Below are 19,774 nucleotides of genomic sequence, written 5' to 3'. Positions count from 1 at the left end.
GGATCTCCGGTTCTTTCCTTTTCCTCGGACCGGGGAGCTGTTTTTTGTCTTGATATCGTCACACTCCCTGAGGTATGTGCGTGTACGCCACGCCACGTCGCACCAACGTGCAATATTTATCCAAATTTCGGTTCCATATAGTCTGTGCCTGTATGGCAGGGGCACTTCCAAAGATGATAGGACACCGTCGGCCACAGGGAGCACTCGCTAGAGCGAGCGGCCGGCTGGGTGGCAAAGGGGGAGGGGGAAAATAAAAAGCAACCCTTGTTCTGCGAGCAACGCAGCTGAGAGGGGTGGAAATGACGTCCCTGCCTTTGGGGATAGCAAACACTTGCCAGCAAGTGTCCCAAGCTCTTGGCTCATCTGAGTGGCACGAACCCTCCAAATTAACTCTTTAGAACTATCGGAGCCGGTCGATCATTCATCTGACGGTGGCCTAGTCCTAGGGCATGAGCGAACGTGGCTGGTTAAAGTTTTCTCTGCCTTATAGATCGAGGCTCGCTTGGTGCAGAGTCGAAAAAAAGGATCCGCATCGTGGGTCCTCCTCCCTTGGCGAAACTCTGGTACACAGGCTGACGGGCTTCATTTGGAGGACTATCATGCTTGTTCAATGTAGCGGTTTCTTGAACAAATCACTGATTCAATATGTCAGCAAGCTCGTTACAGGTGACAAGTACACAAGGTAGAAGTAGACTGCCTCTTGCCGCACCGTTATTCCATGTGTTCTTGCGTGGGAATGCCACATGCAAGACGTTGCCTGAGAAGTAAAATGCATTACAGACGGTGGGTATCGGCTAAACGTGCGATCACGCCCTCCTTTGAGACACCCAACCAGTTCTGGCCATGCTGCTGATTGCTGTCGTGGAATACCAGAGAATTGGCACCCAACACGGCTGTCCTCAATTGTCTCGAGCTGTGCTCATGCATATGGCGTGTTGCACAAAAGGTTACCGCGGCCAATGAGAACAGAGTTGAGCGGGTTGATTCAGCCGCCAACCAGGTAGCGCTGGCCCTTTTGTCAAGCAGCTCATATTTTGTAATTACCAATACCATACCGTGGTATCTGGACAAGTGAATGGTTTGTCGCTGTACCTACCTGTACAGTATGGTATATGGCTGCTAAATATCCGCGGAGTTATTTAGGGTTGCCTTCGTCGGAAGTATAGCGTTACATAGTATCGAGAGATGGACGCATGGGTCCCTGTACATCCTGCTACTGTATACTCAGTATCATTGCGAAGTTCCGGGACCATATGTAGTAGCAGCGAAACCGCTCTGGACTTTACAGCACGAGGCAACGATGCAATGTCACTTTCGACTCCCTGGAAGAAAGAGAAAAATTGAGCCAGACAACGTGGCGCTGCAGGATGTGATGTTGATAAGCTACAGGGCCTGTTGCGTCCCGTTCTGCCCGGATAGTGGCATGAGGATGGTGCGGGAGCAGTTGACGGCTCTTACTTGCATCTGCATTAGCATCTAGTTGTAGGATGCAAGCTAAGCCGATGCTGACGACGTTTTGAAACTTCGATTCGGTCTATACATCCTCTTTAGCCTTGTTGCTGAGCATGAACTCTGTGGTAGAATTCGCGGCAACGTTTGAAGCGCTTTTGGTTGAGGTGGTTTAGAGCTCCCCTGCCCTCATAACCATGTGTATCAAGATATCAGGCTCCATAGAAGCAGTGTTAGCAGCGGTATAAAAGCGCAGCTCCCCACAATTGCGGTTTCCTATCGTCGAAACACAGACAAGCGAGCATGCGGCCTCTAGATGAGCACGAGGCAAAACATGGGATGAACACACCGGCAAGGTCTTGGATCTGCTAGGGGCCACTTTGACCAGTGGGCTTCCATTCTCGGCAAGTGGCCGAGGGTTAGACACGATCAGAGAATGGCACCCGCAGTTTAAAGCTAATACGAGTGTTACCCATACTAGGCACTTGTCGAGTTGAGAGGCAAGGTAGAGAGAGGCATACAAGTACTGGAGCAATAACAACGCATGGATGGACGGGCCACCCCTTTGTTAGTGCGCAGGAGCATCGGAGCTGCTTTTGCGGTCAGAGTGCAGCGCTCCCGCATGCCAACCATCGATCTTCTAGTTTCCCAATCTGGACAAGAAATTCATGCAACAAGAGCACCAAAATGCTCCATAAATCTCGCATTCGTCAAGTACTGCTACGTACTTGTACGGAGATCCAAGTACATGAGATCGTTAGCGGAGGTACTTCGCATGCAGGCCTCTCAAGAGGAGCAGCCATGGGTGACATTTGCGAAAAAGTTCCAGATTTCAGAAGCTTATGGGTTAGAGCATAGACCATGGCGCAGTGGACATGAGGTCATTAGCCTTGATCGAACCAATCGATATTCAATAGAATGTCTGCTCTAGGGAGTTGGCAGGTAAATTCAAGTTTGCAACGAGGAAGCCGTCTCGCTGCTCTGTTGTTATCCTTGATAAAATTTACCTTGTCAGAGCATACACGGATTCTTCGCAACGAGTACTCGGTCACATCTCGTTTCAGATGCCTCCCGCATATGATCCCACGTGGAATATAATCGCTGCTGCCAGCATTTTAGACGACGGCAAGGCGCACAGAGGCTCGTCAAAGTGAAGGGTGCTCACCGATTTTTCACATCGGTCGGTAATACAGGTATCTATGAAACGTAATTATACAGGTATGCATACATGTACTCTTCTCATCCTCAACAAGTTAGTGTTAGTGCCCCTCACCTTTGCCAACAACAAGAGCCATGGTGACCAGCTGCGGTGCATGCACATTGAGTGTAGACGTTGGGGTAGGTCGTGTACAGTACATGTAGTACTAGGTAGTATTGGCGAATTTGATTTGCAATTGATACCAAAGGAAAAGAAGGCATATGTTCTGTTGGCAGCAAAGAGCTCGTGCCAACCCGGTAGTTGTGGCTATCAACTCGGGTCCAACATTAGCCTTCGACGGGATACTACCTGCCCACGTCTGTTACACACAGGTCCAAGTCACTTATTCTCAGAATGGTTGCTGGAAACCACGCATGTATGGGTCACAGCTACTCATCAATAACCAGTCGGTTTGGAGGGACTGCTTTTGCCCGCGCACATCGTATCTGAGTGCGGTCCCTGTCTCAGTAAGGGGTGGGCTGTGGATGAATACCACGTGGGAAGCTTCCAATAGCTTCTGCTTCTGGGTTGAAGAGGCAGATGCCGTCCCCATATGTGCATCGGTATGTTCGCCGCATCGCCGTTGTACAAGCCATCCGAAAACCATGCGGTGAAATCTTATCAGACTAGCTCCAAGCTGTTTGTGTGTGATGCGTCCTGCACAGGCGAAAAGTTCGTGGGTTGTAGAGTTGTAGGATGAATCGATAGAAACGCCAACTTGCAAGGATACCTTTCTAACATACACTCTCCAGGTGGGACTGGGCTTGACGAGCTATCGAGTGGACCTTGGGGAGTTGAGCAAAAGGTAACTGTATCGCACGGACCATGAACAGGAACAAGACTAAAAGCAAAAGGAGAACGAGACGGCAGGGCATAGGTGGCCCTGCTTAGCATCAAGCCATACACTGATCTTGCACCACGGAGTACCTGTTTTCAATAAGAGAGTGTTCTGGACAAGCTTTTGCTCTGCCGTCGGTCAATTTTGGCCATCTTGTTCATAACCACGGTCGAGTTGCGGAGTATGCTTCTTTCCGGATGTTTTCCACGCCTTGCGAGTTCGCTTCTGACTGCAAGGCAGGGCTGGGCTGTGTCGAAAGCTACGGTTCGACCGATGCTTAAACGACTGACACCGGCTGAGCCGAAAGACGATAGTGCGGTGCCTGAGTAAGTGGTGCAGGGCATGCTAGACTGCCGAGCCACGAGGTTTTTTGACACTTGTTGGCATGGTGTGCCACACAGCTCCATAGCCATTATAAGCTTCTCCCACCCCATAAGCGCCGCTATGCCTCTGACGAATCGCCGAGAGGCGCGCCGTTTCATCACTTCAAGACCGCATGCATTCCGCTTCCGTTTTTCTGGTACGGAGCGTTATTGCTAGCACCACCCAGAGGGCAGCGTAAGCGCCCAAGAACATTCCAGCGAGCCTCTGGTTCTTCTGGCGCGACATAGTGCTGTAAGTCGATAAAACGAAGCCATCAGTGTACCTCCCCCATTGTGCTGCCTTGTTTTCTTCATCTTGATGACTTGCATCGTGTGGGCTTATGTTTCAATGCGTAAGTACGGACTTGTGCTAGCTGCAAGTATGCGCGATGCAGCAGTATGCAGATACCACTTGTGGCCAATGCGTCAGCAATGAAGCGGCTTGTGCTCCGTCGAGTTGAGGTGATATTTGACGATCCTGTGGCACGTTGAAGCTGGTTTCGATAAACCACCGAGATTCCCCATTTTGCCTGTTGGTCAGCGTAACTATCCCCCGAAGTTCGCTATCTCCGGCCCCGACGTAATATGGCCGATATCCTTCACGCCCAATGAGAGCGGCGGCCGAACGAGTCTCACGTGGCGGCGGAAGATCGCGCATATGCACGCTGCAGTGGACCTGTGGACACACCAAGTCAATCCCATCCACAGCGGCACGAGGAGCCCTGGCTCGGTTTGCCCCAAGGCCTGTCATCCTGGGCACTCTAGCCAATCACCCCGGCGGGTTTTCCACCCCTTCTCGTCCAAGTCTGGTTGCTGAGAGCGCGACCAAACGACTTGGATGGGCTGTCAAAGACGGCGTTCAAATGGCTGAACAGACCGTCACAACGGGCATTGCAGGGTACCTTGTGGTCTTGCATACTGTAGCGTGTAGGCACTTTATGTGAAGTCTTCATAATCGCATTTGGCAGTGCTGCTGCGAGGTACTCTGGACTGTATTGGGCAATTTATGCCGTCATCACCGTATATGTAGGCCCGTTCGTTGCACGTTCGACTAAAGATAGACACTTTTGTTTCTGGCTTCGGTGTCCATTCCGATTCTGCATTGTAGGGCTCACTCTGGCGCGTATAAATTGGGTTTGCCACTGGGGTTGGAATCACGTTCTCGCAGCTTGGCGGATGAGGAACGTGTTTGCGCCCGCACAACGGTCTGGATGCCCAAGGGGCGTGTCAATAGTTGGCTGGTATGCTCGGTAGCAGGCGACGAATCGCTGTATTACGTCTTCTGTCGTTCGCTTCTTTACTCGTATGTATCTTTGTTTGGCTATCCCCCTTTCCGACTTGCACATGGAGAAAATCAGTAGCAAATCTTTAGAAGATAGGTACCTGCTTAGTCTATTAGTAAATGTTGCGACCGCTAACTCTTTTCCATGTGATGAAGCTAAGATAGCGAGGCTTGGTTGGTACTAAATGCCGGCGGCATACGTGCTTGCTATCTCTCTGTTTCCATGGGCTCGAGATATTGAGGAGCGGTGCTATGCAGCGAATAATCGAAAAGCGGATGGCAATCTCTCCAAGCCCGTTGTGCCTAGCTGATGGGGCCTTTGGAGCTGCCCTGCGATTTCTCTTTTCCCCGTATAGGCATGGAGACGGGGAGATCGCCAGGACTTGGACGGAAGCAGCCTTGCCGCCTCTCTAAATGGCATGGATATGGCCAAATACACGCAGTGCTCAATGTGATGAGGCAAGATGAAGTCGACCAAGTGGAAGAAGAAGAATAAAGACGTCAATAGCTCGAAACTACGGTACCTAGAGAGGTGACCTGCCGTGCTGCACCTGCCAAATGGGAGACGCTGCAATTGCAGGGAGCAGCTGCCAGCTTTTTGCAAGGGCCAAATGGAGTACAAGGCGAAGCTGTATCCACGCCTCAGGCAAACGCTGACACAACGCCATCTCTATCAGACCCGTTAGCGAGTAAATCCGGAAGCATCTTGCTGCAAAGAAACAATAAACAAATGGTGCCTTTCCCGTGTGTGGCATCACCGAGACTCTCGCTCGCTTCCAGCCTCCCGCCATGCTGATACGTACCGCTGCTGTCTCTGCTTCAATTCCACTCAGGCTTCGTCTCAATGATTCTGGCTTGGCTTGGCTTGGCTCGGCTGCTAGCACGATTTAGCACGGAGGATGGCAATTTTTTCTTTTTTTGGAGTGGAGCTGGCCCTTTTTGCCTTGCTCCAAGCGCAAGTGCCGTCCAGGGCGAAACGTGTCGCAGATGTAACTTGCGGTTGCTACCTCCATCGGCGATTATAGCCAGACCCCCGTCCTCCCGATCCACGTCCCGTATTTGATCCTCAACGGAGCTCGAGGCACTGGCATTAAACACGTGTTTTGCGGTTGGCGGTGGCAATCGGGTATGGAGCAGTTCCCCATACATGTTGCTCAGTTCTGACTGGCCCTCCGCGAACAAGAGGCTCTTTGACTCCGTCTTTGGTAAGAGACCACAAGAACGTAAGAAACTGGGCGTTGCGTCGTCGTTAGCGACCTGGGCGGCAGTCAGTGCGACACCGCCTGCAGAAGAACATCTGCTCGCACATGGCATCCAAGCAGGTTCGTCCGCAGCCGGGCCAATCGTCTTCACATGCACGGATTGCCTGTGCCTGTGCGAAACCCTCGTGCGCCGGAGATGCATCGAGCCTAGCGCTGCCATCCATCGACACGGACGGAGGTGCTCATTCTATCGGGGAACTTAGCCCTACGGCCTGACATGGGACGGATGTCGAATCTGGAGTGTGGTAGAGCCTGCGCTGCGGGTGGAACTCGAGGATCATGTCGAGGCCACTGACCGCCATGCTGCCGTTTCGATGCCCGTTCAGCCCAGTACAGAGACGCCGTGGCGGTGACAGAGGGCAGCCAGGGAGATGCGAGGCTTTCAGCTCGTGGCTCAATAGGGCCTAATAGTATTGTGAGCGCCAGGTAGCGCGCCACCACCAGCATCATGGTTCATGCCACAGTCTGGCCACAAACTGCCCCTTTGCTGGATGCACGGTTATTGGACTGCTAAAAGGCACAGCAACCTTGGCCTGGACCCCTCGCCACAACGAGGCGCCTTGCAGCGACACATCATGGCCCTACAGCCCAGCCACTGGCAGGCTCTGCTTGAAACTGAATCCTCCCGCAAGCAGCTTCCCGGAAGCGCCGCGAGCTGGCAAAGGGCCTCGAGGGCTTGCCGTTGCAACAGAAGGCGCCCCCTCTTGGGCTCATACAGTATCAGTTGCTGTGCCTGCTGCCAGATCTGCCCCAATGGCACTGAGCACAACCTCAAGCTGCCAGTGGTGCTTCAAAGAGTATACTGTAAATATCCGTGTCAGCCTCCAGGGAGAACAAGGAAGGCCCTTCGAGCATGTCTACCTACTTGTAAGCACGGGCACAAGCACAGGCACGAATATCTACCACACGTTTGCGTACCTAGGGTAGCAGGCAAGTAGGGTACCACTCCGGGGGCAGGGGATACAGTGCCTAGAGGGCGTGTGTATAAAATCGCTGCCGCTATTCGAACTAAGGTAGAACAACTAAACTCGAACTTGTACTCTTCAGGTATGGATGGCTTCCGTGCGCACGAGTTGCTGCTTGTAGTTGCAGCTGCTAGTCCCTGGTTGCCTGCATTTGTTTGCATTGACTTCCACTCTCAGTCTGGAGTAGCACCAGCGAGCGAGTCGAGTGGTCGTACTCCATACTTGCCTGAGGTACCTACAGAGGAGTAATTCGAACGCGCGCCATGCCTTTGATTTTGGCTTCCCCAAGAAACCAGCTTGCACATCCCATCTGCGGCCTGTGGTCTGTGTGTCTTTGTGGCTCCCCTCCTCCCGATATTTTTCGGTGTTATTAGCCTCAAGCCTGTTTTCTGTGGTGGTGGCAGCAGCCGCGCCCACATATCTTGAGTTGTGCTACGGCACAGTGGACGCAAAGGTAGCAGCCCCAGTCCTGTGGGCAGAGCATCAGTGCTGGATGGGCCTTGATCTCTGTGAAATGTAGACTATGGCTGCCGCTGATAGTCGAAGTTGGTAGTTCTGTAGCACCGCGAATATCATTGGATATCATCCTGGCAGGCGGTACAGGCAGGCCAAGTACTGCTACCCCGGGCAGGCTTGGGGCCGAGACACGCGTGTACGCCGCACCTCCTGCTACTGGCAGTAGCACCGCAAGTCGCTGCAGGCCCGTCCTGTCCTGGTCTGCTTGCTCCGTTGTTGCACGCACTCGTACAAGGTACCCGCTGTGGATGTCCCCTGGATCCTGGCCAAGGCCTCGCTGGACCCAGTCTCCAATTCCCTCCCCCGTTTCCCCCGTGCTGCGTCTGTGTGGATGCAAAAGTATCTGGTTGCTAATTGCAATGCGCTCGTGGCTGCTCTACTACTAGTAGTACCAACCGACTTGGATACTCTGCAGGTGGCTCTGAGAAACAAAAAGGTACCTTCGAGGCTGGCTCCTCTGCTGTCAGTGGCATTCTTGCAGGTACAGGTACTTTCCACTCCCTGAGCCCTTGCGAGTTGGTACCAGAGCTCTTCTATCTAGCCTTGCCCCTACAAGTACACTGGCAGACCACCTCGCCTATACTATCCGGGCTTTTCTTTCGATCCCCCAAAATTCTAGTTCCAAATCTCACATCCCAACTTTACCCTCTCTTCACTTTCCTCTTCGTCTTCCTCTCTCCCACCAGTATTCAAGTCGAGCTTTTTTACTTTATACCCTTTAGAACGTCTACTGCATCACTCTATTCTTTTTCTTGCTATTCAGTACACTTCTTCAGATTAGCGACAACTGCTTTCTAGCCCCCTTCGAGTTCGAATTTGCTGAGTGTGTTGCTCGCGCCTCTTCCTGAGCGAGAGGTTCGCTTCGCGCTCGCTTGCCAAAGGAACCCGCACTTCGCCAATTCTCTACCCGTGTTTGTCTATCACCGTGAGGAACCAAACATTGGTCTTCTCATCGACTCGATCGTACGCCACAGCGTCTTCTGTGATCAGACTTGCAGAGTCACCAACTCGAACCGGCGCGGCCAGTCTGCCTTTGGCCTTGGACCTCGTCCACGAGTTGCTGGCGATATTTACACTTCCTCCCTTGCGCGCCCGACTTCGCGATAGTCTCCATCGTATTGTACGGCTAGGATGGAAGCGCAGGCACCGCAGCGAATGCTGCCCACCAAGCCGGCCGGCCTCAACAACATCCTTAACACAGACGATCGAGCACCTTCCCATACCGCAGCCGCCCCTCAACTTCGCGATTCTGGATTTTATTCCACCCACGACAACTCTAGCAAGCGTAAGTCTGCTTGTTTGAAGTTTCAAAAAGCCTCCCTCCTTTGTTTTGCTCACAATTTGCTGAATAGATACCTCAGCAGCATCCTTTACGGTTCCTGGACTCAGCCCTGCCGGATCTGGCTATTCTTCAGTTGACAAGACGCCTTCCCCTGTAGCCACCAATATGCTGCCCCAATCGGTTGTTTCCCCCTCTGCTAGTAACATGAGCGTGGCCTCGATGGTTTCTCCTAGCAATGTTCCCATTGTTCACAACGGCGCCGACCAGCGAAGATTCGACCGACCAACCTCGCTAGATACACCCCACTTCTCAGGGCCAATGCTGGGAGAAGGGCTCGCTAATAATGCGGCCAGCCGACGTGAAAGCGTGGACAGCAGAATCAACCAGGGCCTTAGTGATATGCGCCTGGGAGGCTCTCCGTACACTAGCAACAATCAATCTTCGACGTCCATCCAAAACACACTCCATGCGCAGCGGAACCCCAGGCCCGGTCTGGAGGCTCTTGCCCACCATAGAATTTCAAATGGCTACCAGCCTAGTGCTGAACGAAACCCAGAGACAAAGGTGATTAGGACTGCCCCTACAATCACTGGACCAACAACTGGCCATATCGCCCGTGCTGCCGAGCCGACTAAGGGTCAGGCGTGGGCTTTCCCGGCGGAGGAAGATGATAAAGCCAATAACCAATCTTCATACGATTTATCGCGTCGTAGTAGCATTACGGAGTCTATTGCTAGCAGCCAGTTTACCACCGAGTCCAGGCTGCCGCCGGGCCAGCGCAGACTTGAAGATGGGGCTGAGTTTTCCCGCATGAACTCATCCGAGTTCCCGCCTGTGCACCACCATAGCATGCAGCACAAGCAGCTTGCCGATCTTCAAGCTGAGGAGAGTAACGGAGCCACGGGATCACAGCCCTATAGCCGAACCCCTGAGCTCAGAGTAAGTCACAAACTGGCTGAGCGAAAGCGAAGAACCGAGATGAAGGAGCTGTTTGATCAGCTACGCGATTTGATGCCGCAGGAGCGTGGCTCAAAGGCTTCAAAGTGGGAGATTCTCACAAAAGGTAAACATTTAATCACCACCCCCCCTTCTTCGTTTTTGTAGACCCTTCTCTTGTATGAATTTTGCCCAAACTAACAAGCTACTAGCCATTGCGGAGCATCAAAGACAGGCTGAGCACGTTCGAGCGCTCCAAAATCACTATAACGCGACCATAGCCGAGAACGAAATGCTACGGCGAGAGGTGTCAGGACTGCGAATGGACAACACCCAGCTCATGACAGAGCTGGGTCGCCTCACAGAGCTGAATCGCCAGACAGAGCTGAATCGCCAGACAGAGCTGAATCGCCAGTCAGAGCTGAATCGCCAGTCAGAGCTGAATCGCCAGTCAGCGGCGCCTTCTGCGCCCATTAGCCAGCCTGGTTACTCGCCTGATCACTATGCAAGTGCTCCCCGGACTGAGCTGCCACCTCTCCGGTCTCTTAACAACGGCATCCAGAATGGCCCTGACTCCATGACGGGTGTGCAGTATGAGGCACCACGATCTAATGGGTACCGACCAGAGCGTTACTAGCAAAGACGTTATTGATCGACCTACCGATTGCGCCCTGGTCACGAGCATCTACGCTTTCCATGCCTTTCACCGTGCTCACATGATTGAGTGAACATGTGTAAAGAAGGCACGACTTGAACGGTCTAGCCACTCTATGACTAGAAGGAAACCACGGATGCCAGATGTGGAAAAAAAAAAAAAAAGATATAGCTGCTGCTGATCAATATTTGAAGCCTTGGCTTTAATCTGTGTTATTAGAACGTTGATTTTCTTTTCGATTCTTTCTCTGATCGTTAATGCCTTCTAGATTTCTATCTTGGAGGCCGTTGTATAATTGCGACGGAGACCGGCAGCTTTTCTAAAAGCAGCCATACTGGCCGCCTTTTCTTTGGCCTGACAATTTGTTTATCTTTTTTCTTTCGTTCTTTTTTTCTTACCTTCCAGTCTTTTTTCTCTCTCTTCTCTTTCTCTCTTCTCTTTCTTTTTTCTTTTTTCCTTCTTTTTTTCTTTTCAATTCTTGTCATAAAACCCACTGGAAATTGTGTGGTTTTCGTACCAGATTCAATCTGGTCAGGGAGGCGTTTAATTTGTCTTTGAGTTTCGCCAAAATATGGCAGTGGATAATCAAAAGCTTACCTCATCCGGGCTGCCAAGAATCGGTGGAAGGGGAGGAAAGGGGAAAGGAAACTGGGAGGCATGCTCATGGATTTTTTTTTTATAAAAGGGACAGATACGCTTTGATTGTTAAAGACGCGAGGGCCATGATAGTGGTATATACCCATTTGCTAAGAAAGCTTGGGAGGGAATTGGGAGGCATGCCATTCGATCAGATGTAATGGCAACCTGGTACTTTGCGTTTCCGGTGGCAACTATGAGAGCAACACTTATGCATGTTGCTGGTTAGGTCACTGTATGTCGGTTTTTCTGTATGAGATCATTTGAAACCTGTTCATTCGAAGACGCTTTTCGATATTTGACGTGATGTAATGTAACGGACCATGGTGACTGATGCTGACTGATGGTGAGATTTGGTAGAGTGCGGGTGTAGTCTTAAGTGGCTAATGGTTGCCTGGTGATTCATCAGCTGCAAGTACATCAGACCGTTTGACTCTTAAATCGAAAGAATCGTGTCCTAGCAATATTAGTCTCTGTTCAATTTGTCAAAATCCGCAAGACGCGTCACTTAATAAATAGGATGAAGCAGATGCTCAAGAGAGATTGCATAGAGCCAAAGTGTGGGGGGAGAGTTGGTCGTCGTTGCATTGCAGCTAAAAACGTCGACGCTAATACTGACTCTGTACCTGAGAGACACGCAGCACATGGCTTCCACGACTTTTGTAAAGGAAACTAAATTGGTTCTTGACTCCTTTTCTTTCTTTCCTAGCCGTCCTTGGTAAAATGCCGTCAGCAAAGAGAAGGAGAAAAAGAGTTTCGGATTGCGGCCCGTCTGCTGCCATGCCCCCTTCTAAGCCTCATACAAATTGAGGCTTGGACTGTTAAGAAAAGGCGGCGGACTTGCGGAGCTGGCTTTTGGCGGACTTGCGGACTTGGGCGTGGTTTCTCGGGTGCGGATTCAGCTTCAGTCACCGGGGAATTTGCGTTTTGACGCACGCCGGACCCTGGTTTCCTTTTTTGTCTTTGTAAGTAACATGATGGCGTAGAGTTTCTCTGTCTTTGAGAGTCCAATTGGATTTGAAAGGTTTTCTCTCTCTCTTTCCTCTTCGTCTTTCTTGTTTACTCTAAGATCTACCAAGTTTTTTTGGGATTATTTTTCTCTCTATTTTCCTACATCTTGCGGCTACTAGCTGAAAAGATACAGCTTGCCGAATGAGCGCGCCGCAGTATTAGAGTTTCCGCGACTACGGCGTCCTCTTAGATCTTATCGTCCCGCCGGCGATAATCTGTTCCCTAACTCCTTCCCATCATTCTGTTTCTTGGAACTGCTACTCACTCGCCCAAACTTTCTTTTATTATTCTCATACATCGTCTCATTCTTCTCCTTATCACATCTCTTTATCATCTGTTGCTTTTTATTCTTCCACAATTGGTCTCTTTGTCGCTTGCTGGCGTAGCGCGGAGATTTGGTAGTGCCGTCTATGATCTCGCTTGATAGGCATCAGCAGCAACAGCAACAGCACATCTACAGCAACTCTTTCACCTTCCCCCCCCCCCTCCTAGGCCAATGGATTCTTTTACTGGCGGCACAGACAGCAGCTCGCTGAGCAGCATCGGCTCGGGTCTGCGCAAGATGGACCGCATCAGCGCTGACGGCGGCTCTGCGGCCTCGCGCCAGAAGAGCTGCAATGCCTGCGTCCGCGGCAAGAGACGCTGCGATAAGCGCACGCCGCGATGCACTCGATGTGCGGCCAAAGGACTCGATTGCGTCTATCAGCGTCAACCACAGCAGCAACAGCAACAACAACAGCAACCACAGCAACAGCACCAGCAGCCACTCCAGCATCAGCAACAGTCTCCAGCCGGGGCCTCCACCGCCACAACGATCCCCTCGTGTGCTTCAGTATCAACCGTTGAGGGCAGCTGCACCACACCAGAGATGCCTCCCGAATTCGACATGAGCTTTGATATCGAGAGCCTCAGCACCACAACCGGCACCAACACCAGCCCGGAGAGCCTCCAGCAGGATGCCAGCATGGGGCTTGGCTGCGATCCCCACTCACATCACACTCACGCAGACCTGGGCTTCTCCATTGTCGACTTGATGAATGGGACCGGCACAGGTGACGGTGGTCTGTGGGATCTGAGCGGCTTTGGAGACAGTGGCAAGATGGACCTGCCTCCCGTTCCCATCGCGCCGTCACTACAGACAGAACAGCCGCAATCGTCACATTCGCAGCACTTACAACCACCACAGCCTATCCGTGATCTTTCTATCCTCCAGAACGAGGATCAGTGCATTCCAGCCGATGTCTGCCAGGTTCACGACCCCCGCAGCAAGATTGGCTTCATCGTCAAGACCATTTCCCACATGTACAGAGACTTTGCTCAGCGTCGTGAGGCGCCATTCTTGCACCCTCGCCTCTGGTCCTCACAGCTGCCCAAGACAATTCTGACGGCGTTTTCCGCTGCCACGGCATACTCTTCTCAAACCCCACAGACCAAGGGGTGGACGCTAAAGGTGCTGCTGGATGCCGTACGCGAAGTCCATCGTGACGGCGAGAGAGCCACGACGCACGCGGATCGGTTAGCGAGAGTGCAGGCCCTTTTGCTGTTGAACTCGATGCGCATCTTTGATGGTGATTTGGGCATGAGGGCCGCGGCGGAGAGAGAGATGAGCGTGTTCTTGGCGTGGGTGAAGGACTTGATAGCGGTCAAGAATGAGCTGGAAGAAGGCTTGCCAGCATCAGCGCACATGATGAGAGACAAGCCACCAAAGAGCTGGGATGTGAGTTCAGCATCACTGAAAAAGCAACCATGTCGTTATCTTGGCCCACATACTGACTTTTCTCCTCTTATCTCTAGAGCTGGATCATGGTAGAATGCACAAGGCGGACCATCATGATTTCCTTTGCCATAATGTGTCTCGTCTTCGTCCTCAAGTCAGAAGAAGGTTCGTGTTCCCATCAAATTTTCGCGTGTAAGCCAGGAAGTTGACGAGTATGGTTTAATAACAGCCCCTCCAGAGTTCTGGGAAGACGGCCACAGCTTCACGGCCTCGCGGCATCTCTGGGAGGCCACCTCCTCGGTGGATTTCTTCCGCGCGTGGCGCGAGAAGCCGCAATACTGCGTCACGGATATGAGCTTCAAAGAGATTTGGATGTATGCTCGGCCGGATGACATGGATGAGTTTACGAGGCTGATGCTGACAACGTGAGTTGCCCTGAAACTTTGACTACCAGTTGTTCCTCTTCGTTTCTCTCTTGTTTGATATTGGTTTCGGCTTTTTGAGGTTTCTGGAGGCTAACAATTCCTTGTAGGCAAGTTGGGGTTGATGCCGTTGAGCACTTCATGGCAGGCGAAACAGATATACCGGTACCACCATGAACAGGAACACGGTGACAGTGTATAATCATATCAACTCATAGAATGAGAAATATCTCCCATTCATTGAGAATTCAACAGCTACGAAAAGAAATAACGAAAATAATCTGAGAGTTTAATCGGACAGCAAATAGTAAACACACAGAGCTTTTTATGAAAGGTTACCTTTTTTTGGAGACTTGAATGGCACTCGGCGTTGGGTAAGAAGTTTGGTTTCAACTATATATTTCAATATTTTGTTTTCATCAGACGGGTTTGACGAGGATGCGTCGAACTGGGCACCGGGCGATATATCTGGGAAGGCTCTTTATTTGGGTATTTTTTTTAGGATTTATAGAATCGCAGCGCTGGACTACGCTGGCGGGGGGTTTTTTTTCCCCAGGAAGGGGATGGTCTATCTATGGTTGTGGGATTCGGGTAATCATTCGGGATTTCTTCCCCTTTTTTTTTTCTTTTTCAATTCTATCTTGGTTACATAACAGATATAGCAATTACGTGCATGAGCATTTGATATCATGATGGATGCTCAGATGGATGGGTTGGATAGTCATGTATATCTACATGCGACATTTCATACCAATTTTAATGTTACTGCATGTGAATCCAACAAAGTCAAGTTCACACTGCTATTCTCATTCCAAAGAGAGAACCAAGTAATAAGATAATAAACAGTAGCCATAGCGCTCACCGACTTAAATTTGCAAAGATACATAAAAAACAAACAAGCCTCATTAAACCATCGGACAAGAACAAACGCCGAGACCGTTTTTCAGATTCATTTCCATCGTAATAATTTTTTTGTCCAAGTACAGCACTGCACTGCAACGGTAACCTCCCAATCCAGCCAATAGACAGACAGGCAGATATTACCAGCCAGCCCAAGACGTGTCCATCTAAATCTTGCCTGGCCTCATCATGGGTTCGCCTATCATGCCGCCCAATGGAGCATGGTTGAGCGTCTCTTTGCCGTCCTTGGCATCTTGTCGCGCAGTGGGTGGGCTGCCCATGTCGTGCACCATGTCGCGAGCCTTCTGGCGCAGTCCCCTCTTTACTTTTCTCTCGTGGATATCGAGGAGCGGCTGGCCTTCCTTGGTATAAGAGTAAGTGGTGTAGGCGGTTGAGGCCGAGGAGAGGGAGGATGTGTCGGAGCTGGTGGAGGGACGCCGTAAGGCAGAGGTGGTATTGGCGGGAGCGTCAGACATTGTGTATATGAGGGAATGTCTGTCTATGCGCGTATACAGGCGTATGAGTGAGAGAAGGCAATATAACCCAGCGTAGGATGCGTAGTATTTCTTCAAGGGTCAAATAGGCTGTAGCGAAGCCAATTGACGCAAGGTTGCAGCTTGATGATGCGACTCGGAACGAGAGCGCCGGTCGGTGAGCCACCGTCTCTTGACCGAACAGGTACAGCGTACGGAATAGTGCCGTGGAGTGTGTCAATATCGAGAAAAAGATAGAGGCAGCTGCTTGATGGCCACTTGTGCGGCGCTAAACGGGGACCTTTTGTAAAAGAAATTCCCTAGACACTAACAAGATCGGAAAGCACAAGAAGCGCTGAAAAATAATGAATGTTTTCAAGCTTGGCTGTGGCAGTGGATTGAACTGGCAATTGTAGAGAAAGAAAGAGAGGAAAACGTGAGGGGGTGGCGCGCCCAGGCTCTTCTTATTGCGCTGAGATGCCCAACTGCCTGCTAACGACTAATAGCAGGCTAGAGGACGAGAGATAAATAGCATAGATAATACTCGTAGCACTTGTACTGTAGGCTCAGCTCGCGGTTGATGGTGTGGTCACTGTGCTCGCGAATCCTAGTCTGGGCCGGGGCTGCTTTGGGCATGGCCTCAGCTGTCCAAGCAGCCAGCAGGCGGCTTACCGGCCATCCCCACGCTTTTTCCCATCGTCTTCTCCATTCTCCAGTGCTGCGTGTATGGGGTGGCACACACGAGACACACTGCCGCTTCCTGCCTGGCTGGGACTCCCGTCATTGCCCTGCTGACCGTCCATCAGTGTTGGCTCTCTCTCCTGTATAGCAGCCATATCTCGCCCGTGATGATTGGCGTATCCGTAACGTCGTTCAGCATTGGCTCTTCCGTCATCGTAGCACCCTGATCCCGCCCACCAGATGCGCCGCTGCACCTGCTGCTACCGCTGCCACCTGGAGGATCCGGCAGCTAAACAACATGAACCAGGCCTAACCCCAGCCATTGATAAACGCAACGGCGCCGTCCATTCAGGCGCCTCGAACATGAAGTGCTGCAGCGGATCCCTGCAGCTGGTGGGGGACCATTTTCGTGCTGGATGATAACAGATAGCGCCTGCGGGGCTGGGACGAGACCGTGCTGTAGCGGACTTGGTGGCGTTTGGCGGACAGGCGCCAGCGACTGGGCTTGTCTGGATAAATAGGTAAGAGAATGGTCAGCGGTGCCGTCTTGGCTTGAAGCCCCGGTGACTGAGACTGGATTGATGCTGTGCTGCGGCCGCTGTAATAGGTGTTGCTGGAGAGAAATGGGCGATGAGAAGGGGGCGAGGATGAAGATGAAGAAGAGAAGTAGGAAAAGAAGAGAGAAAGAAGAGTGGGTGCGCGATTTCAGAGGACTGGACCCAAGAAGAGAAGGCACGCTGATGCTTTGCCCTTTCCTATATTAACCGCCATGATGCCTCACTAGTAGATGCAAGAGATCACGCTATCTGGGACGAGACCGCATCCTCACCCACGGCTTATCTCGAGAGTTTTCATGTCAAATGCCGAATGCAAGTACGCATGGCCAATTTGGAGCTAAGCTGTTGATATATCACAGTTTGAATTTAAACAGCTGGAACACTCAGCCAACAATCGTGACCCGGCTTTCCTCCCGCTTTTCCATCTTTTCCCTCTTTAAGCGCAAGCAAGCAAATGAATAAATACTTTCAAATTCGAACCCCATTTCCCTGCCGTTAAATAGTAATGTACCGTGATAACAAAAGATTACTCGTACCTAAACGCGGCTGTGAAACGCCAAAAACTCCAGATATGCGTACTTGACAATCTGCATTATGGCCACGCCAATAGCTCCAGGGCCCTGCTGGCTGGCCCAATGCATACCTATGTAGTATCAATCCCCGATATTATTTGTAGCCGCACTCTCAGCTTCGATCCAAGCAGCAAAAGGCCAGAGACAGCAAGAATAAAGAAGAAACCCTTTCTCTAATTACTACTAGTTCGCACATCTTACTGATGCGCGCCAGTGGTAAAGCGCTCGGAAATCTCCACGCGTGCCTGGCCCAGGTCGCGGAACTTGGCCACGAGCTTGTCCTCGTTGTCCAGCGCAACAATATCGTCGGAGCCGCCAATGCTCACGCCATTGATCAGGATGTTTGGAACCGTTCTGCGGCCCGTCTTCTTTTGTAGGTAGTCTTGGAGAGCAGGGCCGAGTGGGTGCTCGTCAATCTCGACGACAAAAGGCTCGGGCGTGATGGCGTACTTTTCGAGGAGGATGCCCTTGGCACGCTTCGAATACGGGCAGTAAGTCTTGGAGAAGATGATGACTGAACGGGCGCACACATATAAAGGTTAGCAATCAGAGGTGATTATGCAGAGACGGCATTAGGATAGCCTGCTTACCCGGTGATTTCTTCAAGATGCTGTTGATCTCGACTTCGGCTTCGTGCTCTTCCTTTGTCTCCTCCCGTGTCGTCTCGGCCTTGACTCTCTCTCCAATGTCACCACTGCCGCTGCCGCTACCGCTGCCAACCTTGACCTGGCCCTTCTTCTCCTGCCCCTCGGCTGAGCTTCCCACCCCGATAATCTTGCTAGGCATGTCGGGCTTAGGGCTCTTCTCGTTGGCCTTGTCTTTTGCCTCCTGCGCAACGGCCTGCAGCCGCTCCTGGAGCTCTTGCGCCGCCACCTTGTCGTCGTTGTCAATGTCGCCGTCGCCGTCCTTGTCGGCAGGTATGTGGCCCGCCTTCTCTCCCGTCTTGGAATTGATCACTGCCTGCCCTCGCGCCGCCCCTCGCTCCATGGCGTCTTTTGTTTTCTCGTAGAAGCCCTTGAGGCTGGCATCGGCTTCGGGCTGCATGCCGGAGCTGTAGAACAGGACGAAGACGACCGTGATCACCACCGCCACCATGAGGAGGCGCATTCGTCGTGGGGATGGCATCTTGTCGCAGTTTTGTTGTAAGTGCTGGTGTGCGTGTGCGCGCGTCGATGGTGGAAAAGAAAGGAGTGCGGCGCACAAGAGAATCGCGATCTCTAGAGCAGCATTCAGAGATCTCGTCTGGTCGCAAGCGAGCTCGATAAATCGGAAAGGGTAGCTTAAATAAGCTTCCTTCGTATTAGGTACTAGCGAGGGTGAAAAGAGAAGAAGGAGAAAGAGGAGGAGAAAGATTGAGCCTAAATTGACACTCCAATGACCCAGATAGTCTTTTCTTTCTTCTTTGCTATGTCAGAATCTGTATCGTGACACAAGCTTGACTCTTAACAGTTGCAGAGCTTCGAGGAAAGGAGAACGCGTGACCTCAATCGATTTATTAGAACAGGACCCGACCCATTCAATATATTGGAGCGCAGCGCTGCTATGCGATTGGGAGAGGCGCCAGGCCGTGCGATGTTTTGAATCGGCAACTGTCTCACGACTGCTGCGAGGAGGATTTCTAATGGGCTCGGGGCTTAAGCATTGCCCGCGTTTTGGCTCAGAGCGAATGTTTCCGGCGACGCATTAGGTAATAAATCACAGTATGAATAACAAAAATTCTTTAGGAGGCTTGCACATGCGATTGATCACATTGCAAATCGAGCCAATTCTTCGTATTGAGGTTAATGTGAGAAGAGAAATCAATTGCATGCCATGCCTGAAAAAATACAAGAAGAGTGATATGGTTTCCGAACTCGCACCGATAAATCATGATAATTACACCAAACATTCAATATGTATTTCCCAATTCTTAAGACACCCGATACCTAGAAGGGGCTCGAGATCTCATCGCATAAAGTATACAATCCCGTTTCGTCTTCCAAAAAGTGTTTTTCGGTAAGATAAGCGTTTTTGTATGTTAAGCCTTCTTCAAGACGGGTATTTGACCAGGAGTCTGGGCT

At 51.4% G+C, this 19,774-nt stretch overlaps 6 protein-coding genes across 6 annotated transcripts; 2 read left to right on the top strand and 4 right to left on the bottom strand.

Moving 5' to 3' along the window:
• Positions 1 to 4,217: 4,217 nt before the first annotated feature.
• Positions 4,218 to 4,598, bottom strand: TGAM01_v205114 (hypothetical protein; the record flags this gene model as incomplete). The annotated part of the gene is made up of 1 exon (XM_024549577.1): positions 4,218 to 4,598. The coding sequence occupies one exon, from the start codon at positions 4,596 to 4,598 to the stop codon at positions 4,218 to 4,220; it is 381 nt and encodes a 126-aa protein (XP_024405709.1).
• Positions 4,599 to 5,948: 1,350 nt separating this feature from the next.
• On the bottom strand, positions 5,949 to 6,551 carry TGAM01_v205113 (hypothetical protein; the record flags this gene model as incomplete). The annotated part of the gene is made up of 1 exon (XM_024549576.1): positions 5,949 to 6,551. One exon carries the CDS (start codon positions 6,549 to 6,551, stop codon positions 5,949 to 5,951), a length of 603 nt encoding a protein of 200 aa, XP_024405708.1.
• A 2,452-nt stretch (positions 6,552 to 9,003) lies between these two features.
• TGAM01_v205112 (hypothetical protein) lies at positions 9,004 to 10,727 on the top strand (the record flags this gene model as incomplete). The annotated part of the gene is made up of 3 exons (XM_018808732.1): positions 9,004 to 9,157; positions 9,225 to 10,217; positions 10,303 to 10,727. The coding sequence occupies 3 exons, from the start codon at positions 9,004 to 9,006 to the stop codon at positions 10,725 to 10,727; spliced, it is 1,572 nt and encodes a 523-aa protein (XP_018658047.1).
• A 2,161-nt stretch (positions 10,728 to 12,888) lies between these two features.
• On the top strand, positions 12,889 to 14,538 carry TGAM01_v205111 (hypothetical protein; the record flags this gene model as incomplete). Its single annotated transcript, XM_018808733.2, has 3 exons — positions 12,889 to 14,109; positions 14,187 to 14,274; positions 14,339 to 14,538. The coding sequence occupies 3 exons, from the start codon at positions 12,889 to 12,891 to the stop codon at positions 14,536 to 14,538; spliced, it is 1,509 nt and encodes a 502-aa protein (XP_018658048.2).
• A 1,060-nt stretch (positions 14,539 to 15,598) lies between these two features.
• TGAM01_v205110 (hypothetical protein) lies at positions 15,599 to 15,907 on the bottom strand (the record flags this gene model as incomplete). Its single annotated transcript, XM_018808734.1, has 1 exon — positions 15,599 to 15,907. One exon carries the CDS (start codon positions 15,905 to 15,907, stop codon positions 15,599 to 15,601), a length of 309 nt encoding a protein of 102 aa, XP_018658049.1.
• Positions 15,908 to 17,911: 2,004 nt separating this feature from the next.
• TGAM01_v205109 (glutaredoxin) lies at positions 17,912 to 18,839 on the bottom strand (the record flags this gene model as incomplete). The annotated part of the gene is made up of 2 exons (XM_018808735.1): positions 17,912 to 18,228; positions 18,305 to 18,839. 2 exons carry the CDS (start codon positions 18,837 to 18,839, stop codon positions 17,912 to 17,914), a joined length of 852 nt encoding a protein of 283 aa, XP_018658050.1.
• Positions 18,840 to 19,774: the final 935 nt, after the last annotated feature.

This window comes from Trichoderma gamsii, assembly GCF_001481775.2.
Source record: "Trichoderma gamsii strain T6085 chromosome Unknown Scaffold_15.2, whole genome shotgun sequence".
In the NCBI taxonomy this organism is placed as follows: Eukaryota; Fungi; Ascomycota; class Sordariomycetes; order Hypocreales; family Hypocreaceae; genus Trichoderma; species Trichoderma gamsii.
This window is presented reverse-complemented; position numbering and strand designations above follow the sequence as displayed.